We start from the raw sequence: 18,909 nt of genomic DNA on the forward strand, positions 1-18,909 counted from the left end.
CTCAACTATTTCACTTCTGAGCAGACCGTGTCAAGAACTGCTCCAAGTGAAAAAAAAAGTATAGTCCTTTCAGTAGGTGTTGTTAACAATGAGAATGAATGTGTTGACACCATCTGTGATAGCCTAATTCTGACTAACATAACCTCAAACACAGATGTGCAAAAGTGCAAGGTGACCTAGAAGAAGTCTTCAGTGGAAAATGTTTGAAATATCATGGTGTGGTTTTTATTGTAAGGCAATTTAAGAGATTAGCCTCAGATGAAAATGTGTATCTACATTCCCTGAGGCATATTTAAAAATCCCACACTAAACTGTGAGCTTGTATACTAGATCCACCTTCTGAGCCAACTTAAATCACAAAACAGACTTCCTCTGTGGTCAGCCAGCCATCACTCCCTCAAATGCATACTTGCCTATGTAGAGTTATGATATATGAAAAAGAGTATGTTGCACTTCTAATCACTACCTCTCACCTGGAACTAAGTTCAGACAGGACTGATCACCAATTTTTACTGTTTGCATTCTCATTCCCAAGAAAGAAGCCCATCATAGTTATGGACTATATAACCTACTCAGGGTGGTGATTTTTTGCTCCCTGAAAAAGCTAAGAGAAATACGTACCTCTTGAGTAACATGCTTCTTTTGACATGGCCTGGAGGAAGGTCAGCCTGCATTTCTTGTCTGCACAATCCTGCTCCATGTTTGTTACACTTAGGATCTACCTCAAGTATATGTAATTCCTGATGGTATATTTGGGTAATTCAGGCATTCTTCCACTGCTTAATACATTGCTTAACATTATTTGATGCAGCTTAAACTGCTATTTAAGTATGTAGAAACAGAGGTGGATAAAGAGCAAAAAAAATCAGTGTTTGGAATGAAAAATTACCTGGTGATATCAGAACAGCAGATGAAAACAAGGCAATCTCCTCCTCAGTCAGCTGTAAGGAACATAAATTCTTTGCAAAGTCAAATGCTTCATTTACCAGATCATCAGAACCTGCAGACCAAAGAGAACAAAACCAATGCTAGAAGTCAGCTCTTTAACCTCCAGGGATTGTTTGGGTGTCAGAAAAAGTTGTTCCTGAATTTCTGTACTGCTAAAGCAAGTGCTTTTTATTAACTACTGAAATTCCACCGAACCTGAAAATGGCACTAAAGCGTACATTGAAGCAAAAAAAAAACAAACCAAGACTTAGGATTAAGTACAAAAATTGCACAGACATCTAAGGAGAGAGTACTCTTTTCTCTTGATCTGAGGAAAGAATTGGTATTTCTAAACAGGTATTAAACCTAAACAGGAGGAAAGACCAGCCCTAAATAACGTTCATATATAATTTTACTAATAAACAGTACAAATGTTTATGAAAATTTGCAAAAGCATCATAAAGATAAAAATAAATCAACCAATAAACATTCATAAATGCTTTAAACTTGTAAAGTAGTATGTTTATGATACACACTAAGAAAAAAATTTATATGATAAATATATGCATCTGAAGGCAGTATTTCTCTTTGAGTTTGGTCCTGTATCAATTTCTGATAGTATCAGTCTGATGGATGCACAAAACACAAACATTTCACTATTAACATTTCACTATTAACATTTCAGGTAGCACTAAATATCATGTTGAGAAACCAAATATTTTTTTCAGTACATGAATCTAAATGAGCTTACTTAAAAGTTTTAGGCAAAACAGTATTTTCAGCAAGTTGAACCAGTTCATTATTTTAGTCTCCTCATTGCTGGGGCTAAAATTGCCTGCTGCAGGACACAATTATTGGGAGGGATTTGATACATCAAACATAACTGAACAGTGAAGATAAACAGCTTGGCTCCTGCCATAAACTCACGACTCATCAAAACTTCAGAAGGCAAAAAAAAACAAACCAAAGAAACCCTTGCTGTGCTCTTTTATTAGAGAAAAACACCTATCATTGCTAGTAGCAAATGGAGTCACCTTCTTTTTCTTTTTCTCTTCCAACCTAGGCATTTGGAGACTTGGGGATTCAACATTTACTGGAGATTTCCACTGTGGATCACAATTCTCATAAAGACAAATTTCTTGCTATATGACTCATTGCAATTGGTTGAAAAAAGAAGAGCAACATACCCAAAGCTTTAAACATTTGCATCCCTCCATACTTTCCTTCAAACAGAACAGTATTGTTAAGTGGGTTGAAGGCACGGCACATTCTCACCAAAACCACTTCCAAGCAGCCTAGCAGACAGAAAAAAGAGCAAAGGTACCAGGTATTATTGCCTACCAGAGCACAGGAAATCTCAAGAAGATATTTATGAAGTCATCAGTCATTAAAAACACCAGAAGGGACAGGCACTCTTTGAAGACATCTAGATTATACATCTATGATGGTGACAAAAAGTATTTCTCTCTGCTTTGTATATAGAAAGGGGTCATTTCTGGTCCAGTCTAACCACCTTTTCTATAGGTTGACTTTTTCACCTTTTGCAGAAAATTAGCAGCCTGGACTGAATCTGAATTTAGATCTTGGGCAAATAATTTCAGTTTGAAATACTTTATCCTGAAAATTAGGCATTTATTGGAACTTCTTTTTAATAATTAAACTTTTTTTTTAATAACAAAAAGCAGCTTTGGTCAAGGCATATAAAAATCCCAGCTTATTTTGGCTGGAGAGGGAGAACATCACAAAGCATTTTTAGAAAGAATGTACAAGTTAAAGTGCTGCCAAGAGCACCCCTAAATAGGTTTTACTTCTTGTTTGTCTTTCTTTTTCTTTTTTATTGGTTGTTGACTAGAGAGAGAAACACTTTTTTCACTTCTAATTTCCAACTGCAAAAATAGGCAGTTGGAAAAGTGGAAGGAAAAATTTTAAGATCCCTTAACTATATACAGATCTCCTGTAAGATGAGCCCTGAATCTGAGGACTCTTCTGCAGACATGCTTTTGAGAGAAAAGTCCTCATTTTCTAACTCCTGGTCAGCATTAACAGCAGAAGAGAAAATAAAACTTCATATATTTTTATATGCTATAGCTTAGCAATGTTTTCCAACAGTAGAGTAAGATAAATCCTTTCCTGAAGGTGCAGTTGTGTGGTTAGCTTTGCCAGTCAAATGAAATTTCATTTGACTGGCAAAGCTAACCACAGGGGGCACAGTGGTATCTGCAGAATTTTCAAAATTAGTACAAGATTAAAAAAAAATAGTTTTTGTGCTATAACTCCCGTTTTCTAGGAGGTTGCCTGTGTGTTCCCTGTGTCTCTGTATCACTTCCCTTTGCTGCTGTGTCCATCATCAGAGCCCAGTCTCTCACCAAGACACAGTCATGGTGCTTGTAACGCCAGGGTTGTGGGTTTGATTTCCCTGTGGGCCACTTAAGAGTGGCTGGATTCTATGTTCCTTGTTGGGTCCCTTCCACCTTAGAATAGTCTGTGATTCTGGTTTTGCCACTGAGGTTAGCTCATTTGGTTGGAGTATGGTGTTAATAACACCAGGGTTGTGGATTTGATCTCTGTTTGGGCTATTCACAGAAAATCTGGCCTCAATGTTCCCTTACAACTCAGAATAGTCAGTGATTTCTGTGTATGGAGTGCTGAATCACACAGGCTTTCAGCCTTAGTGAAGAGATCTCTCTTCAAACAGAAGCACTTCTTAAGTTTTAACAAGCTGCCTCATAAGCATCCTAGCTTTTACACATGGACAGATCAGGAAACTGATATGACAGGGTAAATGTAGTTAATTACCAGTCATGGTTCTTGTGGCTCACTTAGTCATGCCATTTTGTCCTTCTGGGCTTGGCAGTGTTACTGCACAGTCACGATAAATCTTGTCAGGATTCTTTTGGAGGACAGAAATTACTGAGTCCCTTGATATGAAAGGAAAGCCCTTTTCCCCTTGCCTTTATGCACACACATGCAAACCTGGCATGCAGAGAGAGTATGGCTGGAGCACACTGCTGTAATCTGCTCTCATTTATTCTGAAACCAACTGGCACCAGCAGGAATTTTCCCTCCTGTGCACTGGCTGTAGTACATTTCTGTAGTCTCATTAAAAAGATTAAAGATGACCACAGAGGCAGGCCCCAGTGAGCTTGCCTTCGTTTCGTTAATGACAAGTGGGGATTTTACAGGGTGGCAGATGACTGATTCAACCAGCTCAATTTTCAGGCTCCTTCCACCACATGTCATGTTGAAGACTGCAGTTTTTGCAATGGTTTTGTGTGTGTGTGTCTGTGTGTTGTGTCTGTGTGTGTGTGTGTGTGTGTGTACTTAATAACCACAACTGACTGTAGAGGGAAGATCATACGGCAGTAACATTATTAAGGTGGAAAAATACAGCAAGGTTAATGCATTTCTAGGGTGCTAGGTGCTAAACTAGTCTCCAGCCTCTGGTGTTTACCCACCTGACTTAAGAAGGAGAATTTGGTCATTCTGGCAGAGCTCCATGAAGCCTGTTATGCGCTTTGCAAACTCCACCACATACTGGATAGCATGGGTGATCTGAATGGCACACTGCTGCCACAGAGCTTCTCTCGTCTTCCAGGAAAACACACACGGAAAAGCAAAGTGGTGAGCAAGCGGGTACATCAGTGCATCAAGTAATTCAGGTGGCCTTGCAGACAGCAGCACTCCCCACACTCCACCCCATACCCAGGCAGAGCTAGCAGCCCCTCTTCTTGTCTAGGTAGCCAACACTTATCATTAGAAGGCTGTTTTCACAAGCCATTGCCCCATTGCCATTACTCATCTGAACTCTGGCATTGCCTCCTCAAAGGAGCAGAATGCAGTGCACACCGTTAAGATGTGGTTCTAATGTTGGCTTTTGTGCAGGACAGACAAATAGTGGCACAAAAAATGTACACATTCCACAGCACTCTTAGGCAAGAAGTGGTGCAATGCTATTAATTTATTCAACAGACTATTTTTCCTAGTTAGAAACTTAAAATATATAATTGAAGTATCTGAACACAGATTACAAAAAAATTTGGAGTTCCTGATAATCATTTTCCTTGCACATACATGTGTGTAAATATAAATGGATGTTCTTGGTTTCATGCCACAGCTCTGCAAACTGTGGTGTGTTTTTATTACTGCAAATACTGCATAGCCTCTCAGATTTCAGAGAACAAGCTGGAGTCTCTCCTGTGTCTTACATGACCAGCTAATGTGCCAACTGAAGTTTGACTGCAGACCCCTCACCAATGAAGCCAGTGCAAGAGGCACAGAGGTTTCTGCTGACTCTACTACATCTGGGGACGTGATGGGGAAATAGACTGAACTTGACCTGAGAATTGCAGGAATAGAAAAAAATGTAGTGTAATGAGATCATTTTTCCACCCAATATTAAAAAGCTTCAATTTAAGGAGTACTTTCAGCTTGTTATTATCTACTGTTGTAAGTGACAGGTGTTTGTAATTCACTTAAAAAACAGATGTGTTTTCAAAATTACAAGGAATTGAAGTTTATGTTGGCTAATTTTCTTAAAATCCTTACAACAGAGGATCCAATAATAATCACATTGAAGTTAACAGAATTTGTGCATGAGGTTTAGATCTGTAACAACAAGCACAGAAAACTGGATTCTATGACCATATCTAAGCTTTAACATTACAAAGAGCCCAATATGCTGGAAAGCTGCTGCTTCTTTTTATGAAGTGTCACTGCTTTGCTCTCAGTAACCAGTTCCCCAAAGATAGTGAAAAGTGTATTTTGACCTGTACAAAACTCATCAGTGTATTCTTGCCAAATAAATTACTCTGTTAACAATTTCAAGCAGAAGATAACGCATATTACAGGGTTGTACCTTGCTCTGGTAAACCTTTATTTCTTCATATGTGTGGGTCTGCCACGCTAGCTGATGTAATTCCTCCATTGTATATTGACATGTCTCCAAATGAGACTTAATGATATTCTGTGCAATTCGATCTGTGAAAAAGAGAATAAAAATAGCTTGCATGAAACAGTGAACAGTGATCTGCAACAGCAAAATGTTGAAAACAATGAAGGTGTTGGAAAATGCACTTTAAGAAAATTAATCTTTTCTTTTCAATGCTACCTTTCTCATTTGTTTTTAATTTGGAAGTTGATTATTGCAAAATGTTTCAGTATTCAACCCAAAGCCAAATAGTCTTGATAAACAGTGGATCTGTAGATGAAAATAACAATGACTTTTGTGAAACTATACAGAATCCTCATTCTGGAAGTGATTTAATATGTTTAAATAAATTTCACTTGGAGACCCTGTTTACCCAATTGCTTTTGTCTGCCCCAAACCTATGCAGTAACTGGTGGACTCTTCTAGCCTGGAGAAGAGAAGAAACACTGCTGTTGATTACCAACCCAGCAGGGTACCCCTTCAGGCTTTAGGCCACAACCTCTGCATGAAGGCAGTATCTCCCCTCCTGCTGTGTGTAGGTGTTTGCTTTCTTTCCTCATAGTCCATTTCTTTCTAGTTTTACTAAAAGAACTAATCTGCTGAACTCAGTGGTCAGCATGTTTGAGAGCTGCCAGGTCTCTCAAATTGACTGACAGCTTGAACTTGCCATGAACATTTGCATTACATTGAACACTGTGTGACTCATTAAAGAAGAGTAAACAGATCTCTTTTTTCTCAAGTTAATTTTAAGCAGGATCATTTTCTGATTGAATTTGATGAGCAAGAACATGGTTTTAGCAAGGGATAAAAGCTAAAACTAGTATCCTGGGGTCTAGAAGGAAAGATGGAGGACGTAAATCTCACACACAGCACTAAGCTACCTTAAAGCTGTCCTGAAATTGCAGCCTTAGAAACTACTTCACAACATGGAATGCAGGATACAAGCAGAAAGGAAAGCATTCAATGTTGCCCTGGAAACCCACTGAAACTATGAGTAAACTTCTTAGACAAGTATCTTAAAGCAAACCTTTGCCCTTAAAGCCACTTGAGTGGATTAAAAAAATTCACAAAAGCTTCCAGCAAGAATTCATTAGCATTAGGAGTTGAAATGTTGTGATAAAACATGTTACTGAAAACTGATGATTTCCTATTTTGCAACTTTGGGTCCTACACATCTAATGAAACTCATTGCTTCAGCCTGGAAACTTTACTTAAGCCAAACAAAGGAACAAAGTTGAAGCCACAGAAGTAAGCTGAAGCACTTGCAGTAGAACCAGCATTGCACAGAAAACATTTGTCAAAAAAGAGAAAAGGACATTGAAAATGCATTAGCCAAACCTGAGCATGGGAAATAGAAAGACCTAGGTATACCATTGCTCACTTGTTCAGATCCTCAACAGTTTGCGTAGAGTGTAGGGATCTGGAGTCTGGAGTTCCAAAATAAATCTGCTTCTTTGGCCTGAACTGACTGAACTTAGAAACACCAGCAAGAAGTGAAGCTGAAAAAAGAATGCAGAAGTGCATGTCCCTGTAAAAACTGCTAGAGGAGAGCTATTTGAAGGACAGATGCCTGTCCTACTCACAGTTAATAAACTGAGACTCAGTAGAAAGGTGCTGAAGATAAAATGTTGTAGGTTTGCATAGGAAAAATAAAACCTGCTTAATTGAATTTGTGCAGGTGTCCTTTTACAGGTCAACACTATCTTTAGGATTCCTAATGGAAGACTTGACTCCAGCCTATAGATAACTAAGGATGCATATTAACAGAGTGATCTACCCACTGTTCTTTTATAGAAGGTTAGATGGAAGTCTTAACCTTTGAGGTGTTGCATTTTATAATAAAAAGGTATTGCATTTTATAATAAAAATCTTGAACATAAATGGGCATCTCTCTTACAATAAATGTCTCACATAATTCCATATTACTGCGTAGACAGATTTCTAATCAGATAAAGTGACCTGATGTCAACATTCTGAAAACAAGACCTTTTGATTTCACTGACTTCAAAATATATTCCATTAACAGTTCTACATGGCTGCAAAGCTCCTCAGCTTCCCTCCTCTTCCTAGCATTTATGTATTTACCTGAGGAATGAAGAGCTGAGAAGCTCTGCAGAGCTTTCTAGGGATGGCATCCTGTGTTTTACCCCATGCATCTTTTCCTTACACACTTATGCTCATGCTGAGCTGACATTAAAACCCATTTAGAAGTGCAAAGGCCTGGGGCAATCGCAGCAAGCAGCAGCTCTGACTGCTGACATCCAAAGAGGAATCAGGTGCAAGACAGACTTGAAACCCTTGTGCCACAGGCTAGGCGAGGCTGAGTGCGTGACGGAAAGGGTACACGGGGTCTCTGAGGAGAAGGGAACTGCTCATTCAGCAGAGGAGGCTGCTTGCTTGCACTCCCTGCTGGAGTCCCTGGAAGGAGCTTTATGCAAATATAGCCTACAGCTGGTTGGCAGAGCTGACATGATGTAAAAAGTAAAAGAAGTATACACCTGTCTTGGCTTCTCAGATGGTCCAGGAACAGAAGATCCAACACAGGCAGAACAAAGAATGTCACTCTTAAAGAGTTCCACAGACCATAGCATTTGTTTTTGACCCTGACATTTTCAGATTTTAGCATCTTTTTGCTAATCCACTCCAACTTTTTGAAGTTGGAGTCAGTGCACATCTTGGCAAATCCCAAGGAGAATGGCATTCCTAAACCACTGGCAACAATATAAATGACATCTGATGTAAACATGTCCTATTGCAGGTACAGTGCTGTACCCAAAAGATATGAATTTCTGGGAGACCTGGCAGCTCTGAAATAAGCTGACCACCAAGTTCAACGGGTTAGTTCTCTAATAGAATCAGAAAAAATGGACAATGGGGAAAACAAGAGAATATCTACACACAACAGGAAGAGAGATACTGTCCTGATGCAGAGGTCCAAAGCCTGTGGAGGTACCCAGCAGGGGTTATAATCTAATAAATAGCTATGTTCTCCAGGCTAGAGGAGTCCACTGCAATTACTTCACATATCAAGTCTTGACTTTCAGTAGATTTTGTTTTCAAAAATCTTGGGCCATAGATTTCAAGGGTCCCCTATCACTGGGTAACTGCATGTACACAACTAGAAATCCTGTTTGGATGAACTCCAGGAACTATAAAAGACAACTCTGTTCTTGTGACTTCAATGTGAGCTGCATTTCTACTTGAAATATGGTCAGCTCCCATTTTACATAAGTTACAGCAGGTTTGCTATATGAAAGGGAAAGCAAAAGAGATTATTCTGGCCACACGGGTGTGAGAATCAAAGTCTGCAACATCTTATTTTCTAAGGACCAACTGCTCCAACTATTGAGTGAAAATTAGTATTTCTAATGAAAAGAATCCCTGAGCCAGGATGACAGTACACCACCAGCCTGCAAATGGCAGGATTTGTAAAGCTTATCTATCTGCCACATAGGTAAACACAAATGTAGACGAGGTGCTTTACTCCTCCCCTTTTGCCCAGATACTGGGTTTATTACATTAGAGCTAAATCTCCTATCTGGATCACTTGATACATAAAAATCACAGCATTTCCAAGCAGATTTACTCTGTCTGGGAAGCACGGTCCACAGAAAATAATGTTCCTAGTATCCAAACTCTGGTATACACTGGGATGGGAAGCATTTGTATTAGGCAGCTTCATTCTATATTTTAGGTTTTCTTAGTATTGGTAGCTTAACATTTTTTCTTGAAAAGCAAACAATTTTTCTAAAACTGCTCTGCTTCATTGAAAAAAAATCTAGAAAGAAGTATTTGCTTCCAGAGAGATAAACCAGAAACAACATACTCAGTCAAGGAAATTGTCAATAATTGTAACCAACAGTTGCAAAAAACAGAAACACTCAAACAAAATACATCATGGGGTGTCCACTTACATTTCCATTACTGTCCTGCACGTCTCTGACTGACTTTCTATTATGGCCCACTATTCTAGCTGTACAGCCTCATCTGTTCTTAGAGGACAAGGAAATCCAGATTTTTTTTTGGCATGGCTGGAGAGCAGACACCTGAGAGGTCAGGCTGGTCCCCAATCCATGCAGCACAGGGCATGCTGCCCTTCCTGTAGCAGGGCCTGGTGAGGCCTTGAGAGGTGCCAGACCAATGGGTGGATTATTTAATTGGAATTTACAATGCAGCAGTTAAAAATATAGAAAAGTTTAATGTATAGTAGGAGATGTTCAGAAAAAACTGAAAATTGTACATCATGAAGCTGAAGAGGACCACGAGAGATCCATGCTGTTTCAGGAAAAGAAATGGTTTTTACATTTGTCCTAGCCTACCTAAAACAGAAGACAGAATCAAGAGACTTGATTCTGTGAGGATTGCTCAGTGAAGTAAGCTATGCAGAGAAGTTAGTGCAACAAACTTGGATGCCTTCAGATGCATCAAATATCACCTGCCCCTCCCCAGTGCCCTTCTGTCCCTGGTGTTGGGGTGGGTAACATCCCTGGTCCCTGGTCAGGGTGGGTAACAGGCACCACGTGAGTGCACAAGGGACCACTCTGCTCAGTGTCACTGGTCATCAGCCATCGCCTTCGCGGCTGAACATGGGACTGGGCTGTGGCTTCCTCCTTTCCCTAAAGCTGTCCGTCTCCTTTGCCTACTGAGTAGTCACTTCTCCAAAACTTGTAGGAGCTCAAGTGTCTGAGACTGCTGCTTCACTTCAGTGGTGCTGCAGAGTAACTAAAGAATCATTGCACAGCCCTGACAGAAGGACTGGGGAGACAGAAAGACTGCAAAAGCCCTATTTCATCAACAACAGGCCAAAAGCATATGCTTCAAGAGAAGAACAACAGCACATAGACTTGGGCCTTTCTGTTTCCAGTTTTGGTTGCTCTGGCAGGCTTCCCCCTGCCCCAGCCCCCTCCTTTTTCTTTTTCTCCTGCTGTAGTTTCCTATTTTAGATTTCAGGAGTTACCTCTCAAAACGCACTTTTCAAAGACTACCAATTGCTCAAACATTATTGGTAGAGTAGGAATTGCTTAAATACAAGTACACACAGAAAACTGAACACTGCAACCTAGACAGCAATCAAAATCGGCATACCACAGACCCACAGGGATCTACCATCAGCTGATAAATCATTATTGCCTTTTTCAGGCACTTTCTTGCAATATTCAGAGATCTCCAACTAAAATAGTGAAGAAAAAATCCAACTTGAGGTCAAGTACAATGCTGGTGGGGACGGATGTAATCCATGGAGTGCACACAACATTCACCAGTTGTGAATTTGGCCTGCTAAGTGGAACTTATCTACAGCAGCATTTGTTTCCTACAGGCTCCTTAGTTCTTTCATTTGTGTCTCTTTTCTCAGGAGGCCTTCTAGTTTTTCTCAGCGTTCCCTTCTTTTGCACAGGGAACTGAAAAACTTTGAAGTTTGCCTTCTAAAACACTGATAATCTTCTTCAATTAAAATGAATAATGCATCTTTAATTTGCCACTTACCCGTAGGATCCAGTTGGGTAGCTAAGAGCTTATCTCAGCTATATCCTAAGTTGAGCTCTTGTAGGGATCCACTTTGAATTAATGCTGCAGTAACATCACAGCTTTGGCTGGCTGCTGTAAGCATACATAACAAAACTCCAGCCAGGCACTCTAAATAAAATCTCTGTTCTAGGACCTAAAAACTTGCCAAGATAGCATTGGATCAACACTTTTTTGTATGCTAATTCAAGGATATTATGACTACAAAATGAAAATTTTTGAAAACTGAATCATTGAATTCAGATTATTCCTAAATTCTTTGACAGTTGTAGAGACAGTGACAGAGCTAATAAAGTAAAAATACCTCAGTGGTTGCTGTAAAACATGAATAATATGTCTTGTTTTTTTTTACATGAACTGGATGAAAAGTTTGATTTTTTTTTAGAAAAACAGGAACATTTTTTCCTGAAAGTGGTTGTAAAAAGCTCATTCCAGTTTCCATCTGTCTGTGGCATTCTCAATGCCATAACACAAGAAAGTATTTCCCTTTAAAAAACAAGCTAGTTTCATAATCCCTATTTGCTTAATAAATTTGCAACACTACACAATATGCAGCCTAGGAAGATAGTATGAAACATAAAAACACTCATATGAGACTAGAAGTGCTAGAATTTAGTTCAGGATAACATTTACTTTATGCTTAAGTTACTGCATGTTTAACATCACAAATGGAGTCCACAAAGAGTAAAAGTTACGTGTGTGAATTCTCTATTTTGTCTCTCTCCTTCAAAGTAAATCAGTGCTTCGTTTGCCTTTCTAAAAATGCTAATAAATTAATAGAAATGACAATACAATGGAATGAAGTCCTTATCTTAAGGAAACTAGAGGATGGAGCTAGAATTCTGTTAGATCCTAGAGGATTTTTATAAATGCTTAATGGTCTCTAGTTAGTGATAATTCTTCTGGGACTCAGCCAATTTAGCAAAAAATTAGAAGACATTTAACTGGCAAAAAAGCACTAGCCGAGGAAATAGCTGGAGTTCAAATGAACTCTAAATATAATTACCACAAATTTATTGAGATGAGCTGTTTCTTAGCTTCTTCTAGCACAGGTTCCACAAATAAACCCTTATATTAAAATGAGACTGTTGTGAAACAAGAAGGTGGTTTTATTTTTTACAATAAAGCATACATTACCTGAAGTGGACATTGTTCTCTATTAAACTGAGAAATATATATGTAATAATTAGAATATTACTGCCTTTAAAGCATGTTTGTGAGGGTTTGCCCTGTCATAGCCTGCAAAAAGCTGAGAGAGGTTAATATATCTTTTAGCACTTGTTTCACTGTCACAGTCCTCAAATTAGCTTTCTATGATTTTAAGCAATCTATCTACAGAAACATGTTAAAAAGTAATGGCAAAACATTCTACAATGGTTCTACTTTCTGGTAGTGTGGCAAATGAGTTGGATGAAAGTGATGTTACTGTATAGTGTCGGAAAGTGGAATAACTTGGTTATCATAAACAATGACAGAATCATCACTGATCAAAAGAAAAGCCATGCATGCAGTCAAAAAGGAACACAGAACAGGGCTCCACACCTTAATATCCTGTATTAACTATTCCCATTTACTTGTGACTTTCATTCCTCAAAGATTACTGCACTATAAAATCTGCATTCTGATAATCAGTTTCAGCATTTGTCTCTGAGCCCTGTGTTTTGTCACATTGAATTTTTCCACTGTGCACAACTATGTTCCTTTCTTGTGCATTTCACTCGAATTCTTTCTCATATTTTTTCACTCTTTTATAAAGGAATTGTTGCTGTTCTGTGAAATAAAGTATCAAAAGCTGAATGGACTGATGGAAGACATCAATACCTACAAAGACGGAAACAGCATCACAAAACAAGCAGAATTACCTTATTCTCAGGAATAAAGTGGGAAGTAGTGAAGTGCATGAAGTGAGTGATGAAAGATAGCAGACAGAAAGCACATAGTGTGAAAAACTGGACTACAGCCTTGGAAAGGCAAACTCAGGATGCTGCATGTATACTGGGAAAGAAAAAAGTTGTAAACCCAAACTTCTGATGCCTTCCTTGTGCCTTAGGATTAAGGAATGATCAACCAGTGCCGTCCAGGATGACAAAGAAATATAACAAGGACTCCAGGTTAAGCTCTCAGAAAGTACAATCACCTTGTAATTATTGGGGCTGACTGCCCAGAAACACCAGACAGAAACACTGGTGGGAAAGTTGACACTAAATCCATGAAGGGGTTACACGGAGGAGGATGGAAACAAGCAGCCACTAATTCAAACCATAGCAATTCTGGCAGATAGTGTGCCACTTCCATATACTACAGTGATTCCTAAAACATCACTGCTTTGACCTCTCGATTCTTGTCTGCAGTTCCCCGCTTTGTGGGCTGTGTGCGAGTCATAACCCCAGAAGACAACATACTTCTTTCACACATCCCAGCCCCTCTGTGCTCTGGCACCTCTCCAGACTTCTTTTTTTGAGCATTACTTGCAGAAAGCCATCTTGTCTGCTATTGACATTGCTGGTCCAAAGCATATGACAGGGAACTGGCCACAAGTCTGGTCTTACAGCTGGCAGCAACAGCACTTACCACACCATTGGATCTACCCTGATCTTCCTGTGTGATTTGTAATCTGACAACATTCACAGCACAATGTTATTCCTGAATAGATTGCCATGATATATGGTAATATATGGGATATATGATATGGTATTTTACATATTTTGACTGCTACAAATGGTTGATTTCTAACAGCTTTTTTCGGATGCTCAGTAGAATGAACATATTTTGCCAAGTTTGGTCATGGAAGAAAATATTCTTGTCTTTGGAGAAAAGGAGTAATTTCAAATACTTTAAAGGATTAGAAATTTGATCTCTTTAAAGAACTATATTATGATGCTTAAAAAATGTAGGCTATAGATAAGGTTGTTTTTAATACCATTCAATGCATAATTTTAGCTCATTTGTAAAACAAGCTGAAGTTCTAAGTGAGCTGAAAGGGACACAGAATTGAAATGCGAACATATACTGATTGTCATCTTTAAATAGGTAATGATGGTAAGATACAGTGCCCTGATGGCATGCACATAAAATGTGCATGTTGCATTTTTAAATGCTCACTAGATGGCAATATTGCTTCTCTTAAATACAGCTGCCATTTTACAGACAGCAGTCCTGTAAAATTTTGACTGTCACCTTGATAGAAGGAATATTAAACCATGGCCTGGAAAAAGAAGTGGAGAACATTACAGAGGACTAAAAAACATAATTTCTGTTTTACTGTGGTGGGTGGTGGCTTTGTAAAGGGAACATAAACATAGATGCTCCTGTCACCTTAGGTATGGGCTTTAATTGGTGAGCTCGCTGCATTTTGAATGTGGTTTGGAGTGTCCCTTGAAATAGCATCTAATTGGCCAATACATGTTCAGTAATGTTAACACTTGATCTGGCACAGGGAACAGACCTTGGAGATAAAGAGAAGGGTGTTAAGGAATGAGAAATGCTTATCACATGGAGAAGTGCTTTCAAAACCAAAGCACCAAAGCACCAAAGCACAGTGGACTTTTTAAGATATCAGTCTGATGGTGATATGCATTTATATATTGCATATCCAACATTAAGTCTTGTGGTCATTTATGAAGAGTATAGACATAGAGGAATAAACTAAATTCTTGTTAATTTAGCTGAAAGGAGAAAGGTGTGGGACTGGCTTTCAAACAGATCTTCAGCAGGGGACTTCAGAATGTTTACAGGTAAAGATCTCCCTTCAAGGAGAGAGAGTGAAATAACTCCTGCTTGTACAATATCGCAGCAATGGAAATTAACTTCACAGAGCGTAAAACTGTTCACTGTGGTCTTGGGATGAATGTATTAATACAGCTAAATTACAACTAAATTACAAATGCACAGAATGTCATTTGTGGTTACCAAGAGGACTTTTTTTTAACCTATCCTGAGCAAGTTGAAAAAAAAATTAAAGTTTTGCTTTACTATCACTTTTCAGTCTATGTGTGCAGGTCAAAAGAGCTGTGCCTTACAATATAAGGCAGGTGATACCTCCTCCAATTCACATTAGGCATGTGTCCTAGGGAGTTATTGCCCACCCTAAGATACACATAGCAGGGCAGGCTTCGAAGGACTGGGGAAAGGGAAGGCTCACCAGCTTTACTTTAATTTTATTAGAAATGTAAGCTCACCAAGCCACTGGGTACAAACAGGCCAGATTTTGAAGAAATGTCATGTAAATACACGTAAACAATACTTTCATCTATAATTATAGAGGCTGGACTGTGTTATCTCCTGTACACTCCAGAGGTGTCTTACTGACTACCTACATAAACACAGCTACAGGGCACCCTTAAGTTTGGCTTGCAGTGAATGCTTAACCAATCTGTTTTCTCCGTAACAGCTGGCTAATCATTTCATCTTGTCCTTAAGAAATCACAGGCTGGCAATCTCAACTGCAGTTAAAGCAGGGAAGCCTTTCCATTAACTTTTACAGACCAAGATTGGAGGCACATATTTAGGGAGGAAAACGCAATATTCAGCTCAGTGGCAGATAATATTATGCACATATATTTAAACAAGATAGTCTTTTAATTTCACCAAGTCTAAAAATAAGCCTTTAATGCCTCATAATTTAAAACCACACTTGGGAGAAAGCATTGACACCAGGAACTGGAGCTCCCTTCTCACTTCAGAATTTCCCACCCACCAGCTGACCTCTGTGATTTGCTGTGTGAGGAGAAAGCCTGCAAATGACCAAATTCTTGCTTTTGACATGGCAAGCAGATTTCACCCCATGGTTTGAGCTCCCACTGCATAATTTCTGCCTCCCCAGATGTGTAGATGGTACAGTGATGATGGAGAAAGAGGATGATGTTGCCAAGTCCTTGGCAGCATGAGTCCTTGAGATGTGGGTGTCTCCCATGCTCCCAGCTGATGGAATACACCTGGATCATGCCACCCATGAACAGGACAGGCAGTGACACAGCCTGCTTAACTCAGCTAGTGACTGCCAGATGGTCACCTCACCTATTTTGTGTTCTGCCCACCCAAATCTGTATCAAGTGTCCAACAAGATGCTCTGAGTTAAGGACAAAAATACATCTCTTTAAAGTAAAGGGATCTGAACTGGAAATGCACTCGATGACAAGTTGCGGTTCTGCTCTCGTATGTGTATTTATGAGGTTTGGAGTGATGTCATTATGCTTTGAGGGATTTTTGTAACAGAAGTGGAATATTAAGGGCTGTGCCTAATGGGGAACTACCTGATTTTGTACAATTTCTCTCCATCATAAGCTCTGACAGTTACATGAGAAATTTGTGACTGTATCTGAAAATGCTTTTTGTTACACTTAACCCTCTCTTCCATAGGAGGCATGGAGGCATTGCCTATCCTGCTTCTCATGGAGATCAGATAATGTGCAGTTGTATCTAGGCCTATGTAACTCATTTGGAGAAATATAATAATACCAAGTGTGTGTGACAGAGCCCTATATAACTTTAATCTGTCAGCATGTCTTTCTCCTACACCTATTTGCTAGCACAATAGATAGATACCAGTAAGCATGCAATACAAGATAAGCGATATTTTCCTTGCCATTCCGTTCTAATACTACATGTCAAAACAGTTGCTATGTAAAAAATTTTGCATTTCAAAACTGTTAGGTTGAACAATTTCCATTTCCACTACAAAGTCTTCTGTAGATGAATGTATGTTTGTGAAAAAGAACACTTTCACATTCAAATTAAAGCATAGAACTGTTAAAGATCAAAGTAGCTCTAACCATTTAGATTACTTTTTGGTGGAACTAGAAAATTAACATGTGAAGAAGAGCATGTAAATGATGTGTAAATTATGTCATAGAGTATCTTAGAAAATATTATTTTTATAACTGAATCAAACTGACAGGGAAAGGAAGACTTGTGACTTGGATTTTACAGAGAACTTACTGTTGGATAGCAAGCCAAATATAAATACTAAAGTAATATATATGCAATTGCAGCAAGTATTTTAGGCCCAGCAGGGATCATTATTAGGATTTCTTTTGCAAGCATTTAACATTTTCATAATAATCTGAAAGAGAAGGTTCATAGCAGGCTAATTAAGTTAAGAGACAATTCTAAACTGAAGGAAGTCACAAAGCATCAATGAAGACTGAGACATAATGTGACAGGATTGAAAGAATTAGAAAAATAAGAAAGAGAAAATGATACTCAAACTTGGAAATGTACAGTCAACTACATCTTAACTTAAAAATGCCCTACACAGGATAGAAGTGAGTTTGAAAAAAAGTATTAACACCAAAGCAGTAAGTGAATTAGATTTTGGTTGACATGTAATCAGAAACTGCATAGATTACTTTTGTTCTGAGTGCTTGTGAAGAAGTCTGCTCCTTGGAGAGCTTACAGAAACTTCCAGGAACCCAAGGATGAAAGAAGTTCCCACACATTCATTCGTGAGGGAAAAAAAGACAATAGTTGCACTCAAGATCAGGCAAGTGGCAGTTGAGATTGTTCTTATATACATAAATTTATTTGAAGAGTGTAAGGACCAGAAAAAAGCTAAGACTGGAAATTTCTACCTGGTAGAAAATCATCAGTGCAGAAAAGAAGCATCATGATCTGGGATACTTAGTGTTTCACTAGATCACTAGACATGTTGGTACAAAGAAACTTCCATCAGCCACAAGTATCAATGCAGCATAGCTTTTCTATCTCCTATATATTCTTCATGATTTCATCTAACAGTTAAAAGCAGTAACATCTATTTAGCATAAGTTGAGTTTATTCCTAAATGTCACTGTAGTGAGATGCAATTCTGCAGTGAAATCTAAGCACACTATAATATGAAATCAGCACATCCCAGGACTGCAAGACTGCAGCTCTACAGATGGTCCAACAATCCGCTGCAACATTAAGAGACATTTTCTACTTCTTTTTAAACACTGAAAATATCATTTGCCTGTGCACTAATCCAAATATTTTATGGTGCATCTCTTCCAGTTGTCAGCTGATTTGTTATACTACATTATCTCTCACTGTCTCCCTTACCCCTCTCCTGTAGGTGCCACAAATGAAAGACAGCATACTTGTGTAAAATCATAGCAATTTAGGAGCCCTAGTTTCAATTTCAAAAGGAAAAGAGGTAAATCCCAGAGCCTCTGCATTTTGCCATCAGCTCAGAGACAGGCCATTTGCTATGTAGCACTCCCTCTGCTCTGGGTTTTTCCCTGATTTGTGTGCTTCAGAGGAGGATGATAACTTGGAAATGTGGGGTGGATTTATGGCAGGATGTTTTAGAGCTAGGAGAGAAAAAAAGGGTGAAAAATGAAGAATGTTGTATTATTTCTAAGTGAACCTGCAAGAGATAAAAGTTATCTTGATTTAAGTTAAAAAGATAAAATTTTGATTGTCTGAAGTCAAAAGGTCCCATTGACTTCAGGGGGATTCTCTGGCCACTAAGGACATAGTGGCCTTTGGCCATATTCTGTCTTTGCACTCATTTCTGTAACTGAGCACAAACCCCAACTCATGGACTATCAGAA

At 38.8% G+C, this 18,909-nt stretch overlaps 1 protein-coding gene across 1 annotated transcript in view; it reads right to left on the minus strand.

Annotated features, from left to right (window-relative positions):
- The window catches only part of RORB (RAR related orphan receptor B), a 137,487-nt gene that overhangs the window by 13,009 nt on the left and 105,569 nt on the right, over nucleotides 1-18,909 (minus strand). Inside the window, exons 5-8 of the mRNA XM_036403333.2 lie at nucleotides 5,783-5,904; nucleotides 4,383-4,515; nucleotides 2,115-2,222; nucleotides 890-1,000 (exon numbers count right to left, since the gene is read on the minus strand). Coding sequence (XP_036259226.1) covers nucleotides 890-1,000; nucleotides 2,115-2,222; nucleotides 4,383-4,515; nucleotides 5,783-5,904 — 474 coding nt within the window. The remainder of the gene's footprint in view (nucleotides 1-889; nucleotides 1,001-2,114; nucleotides 2,223-4,382; nucleotides 4,516-5,782; nucleotides 5,905-18,909) is intronic.

Source organism: Molothrus ater, chromosome Z (assembly GCF_012460135.2).
Source record: "Molothrus ater isolate BHLD 08-10-18 breed brown headed cowbird chromosome Z, BPBGC_Mater_1.1, whole genome shotgun sequence".
Lineage (NCBI taxonomy): Eukaryota > Metazoa > Chordata > Aves > Passeriformes > Icteridae > Molothrus > Molothrus ater.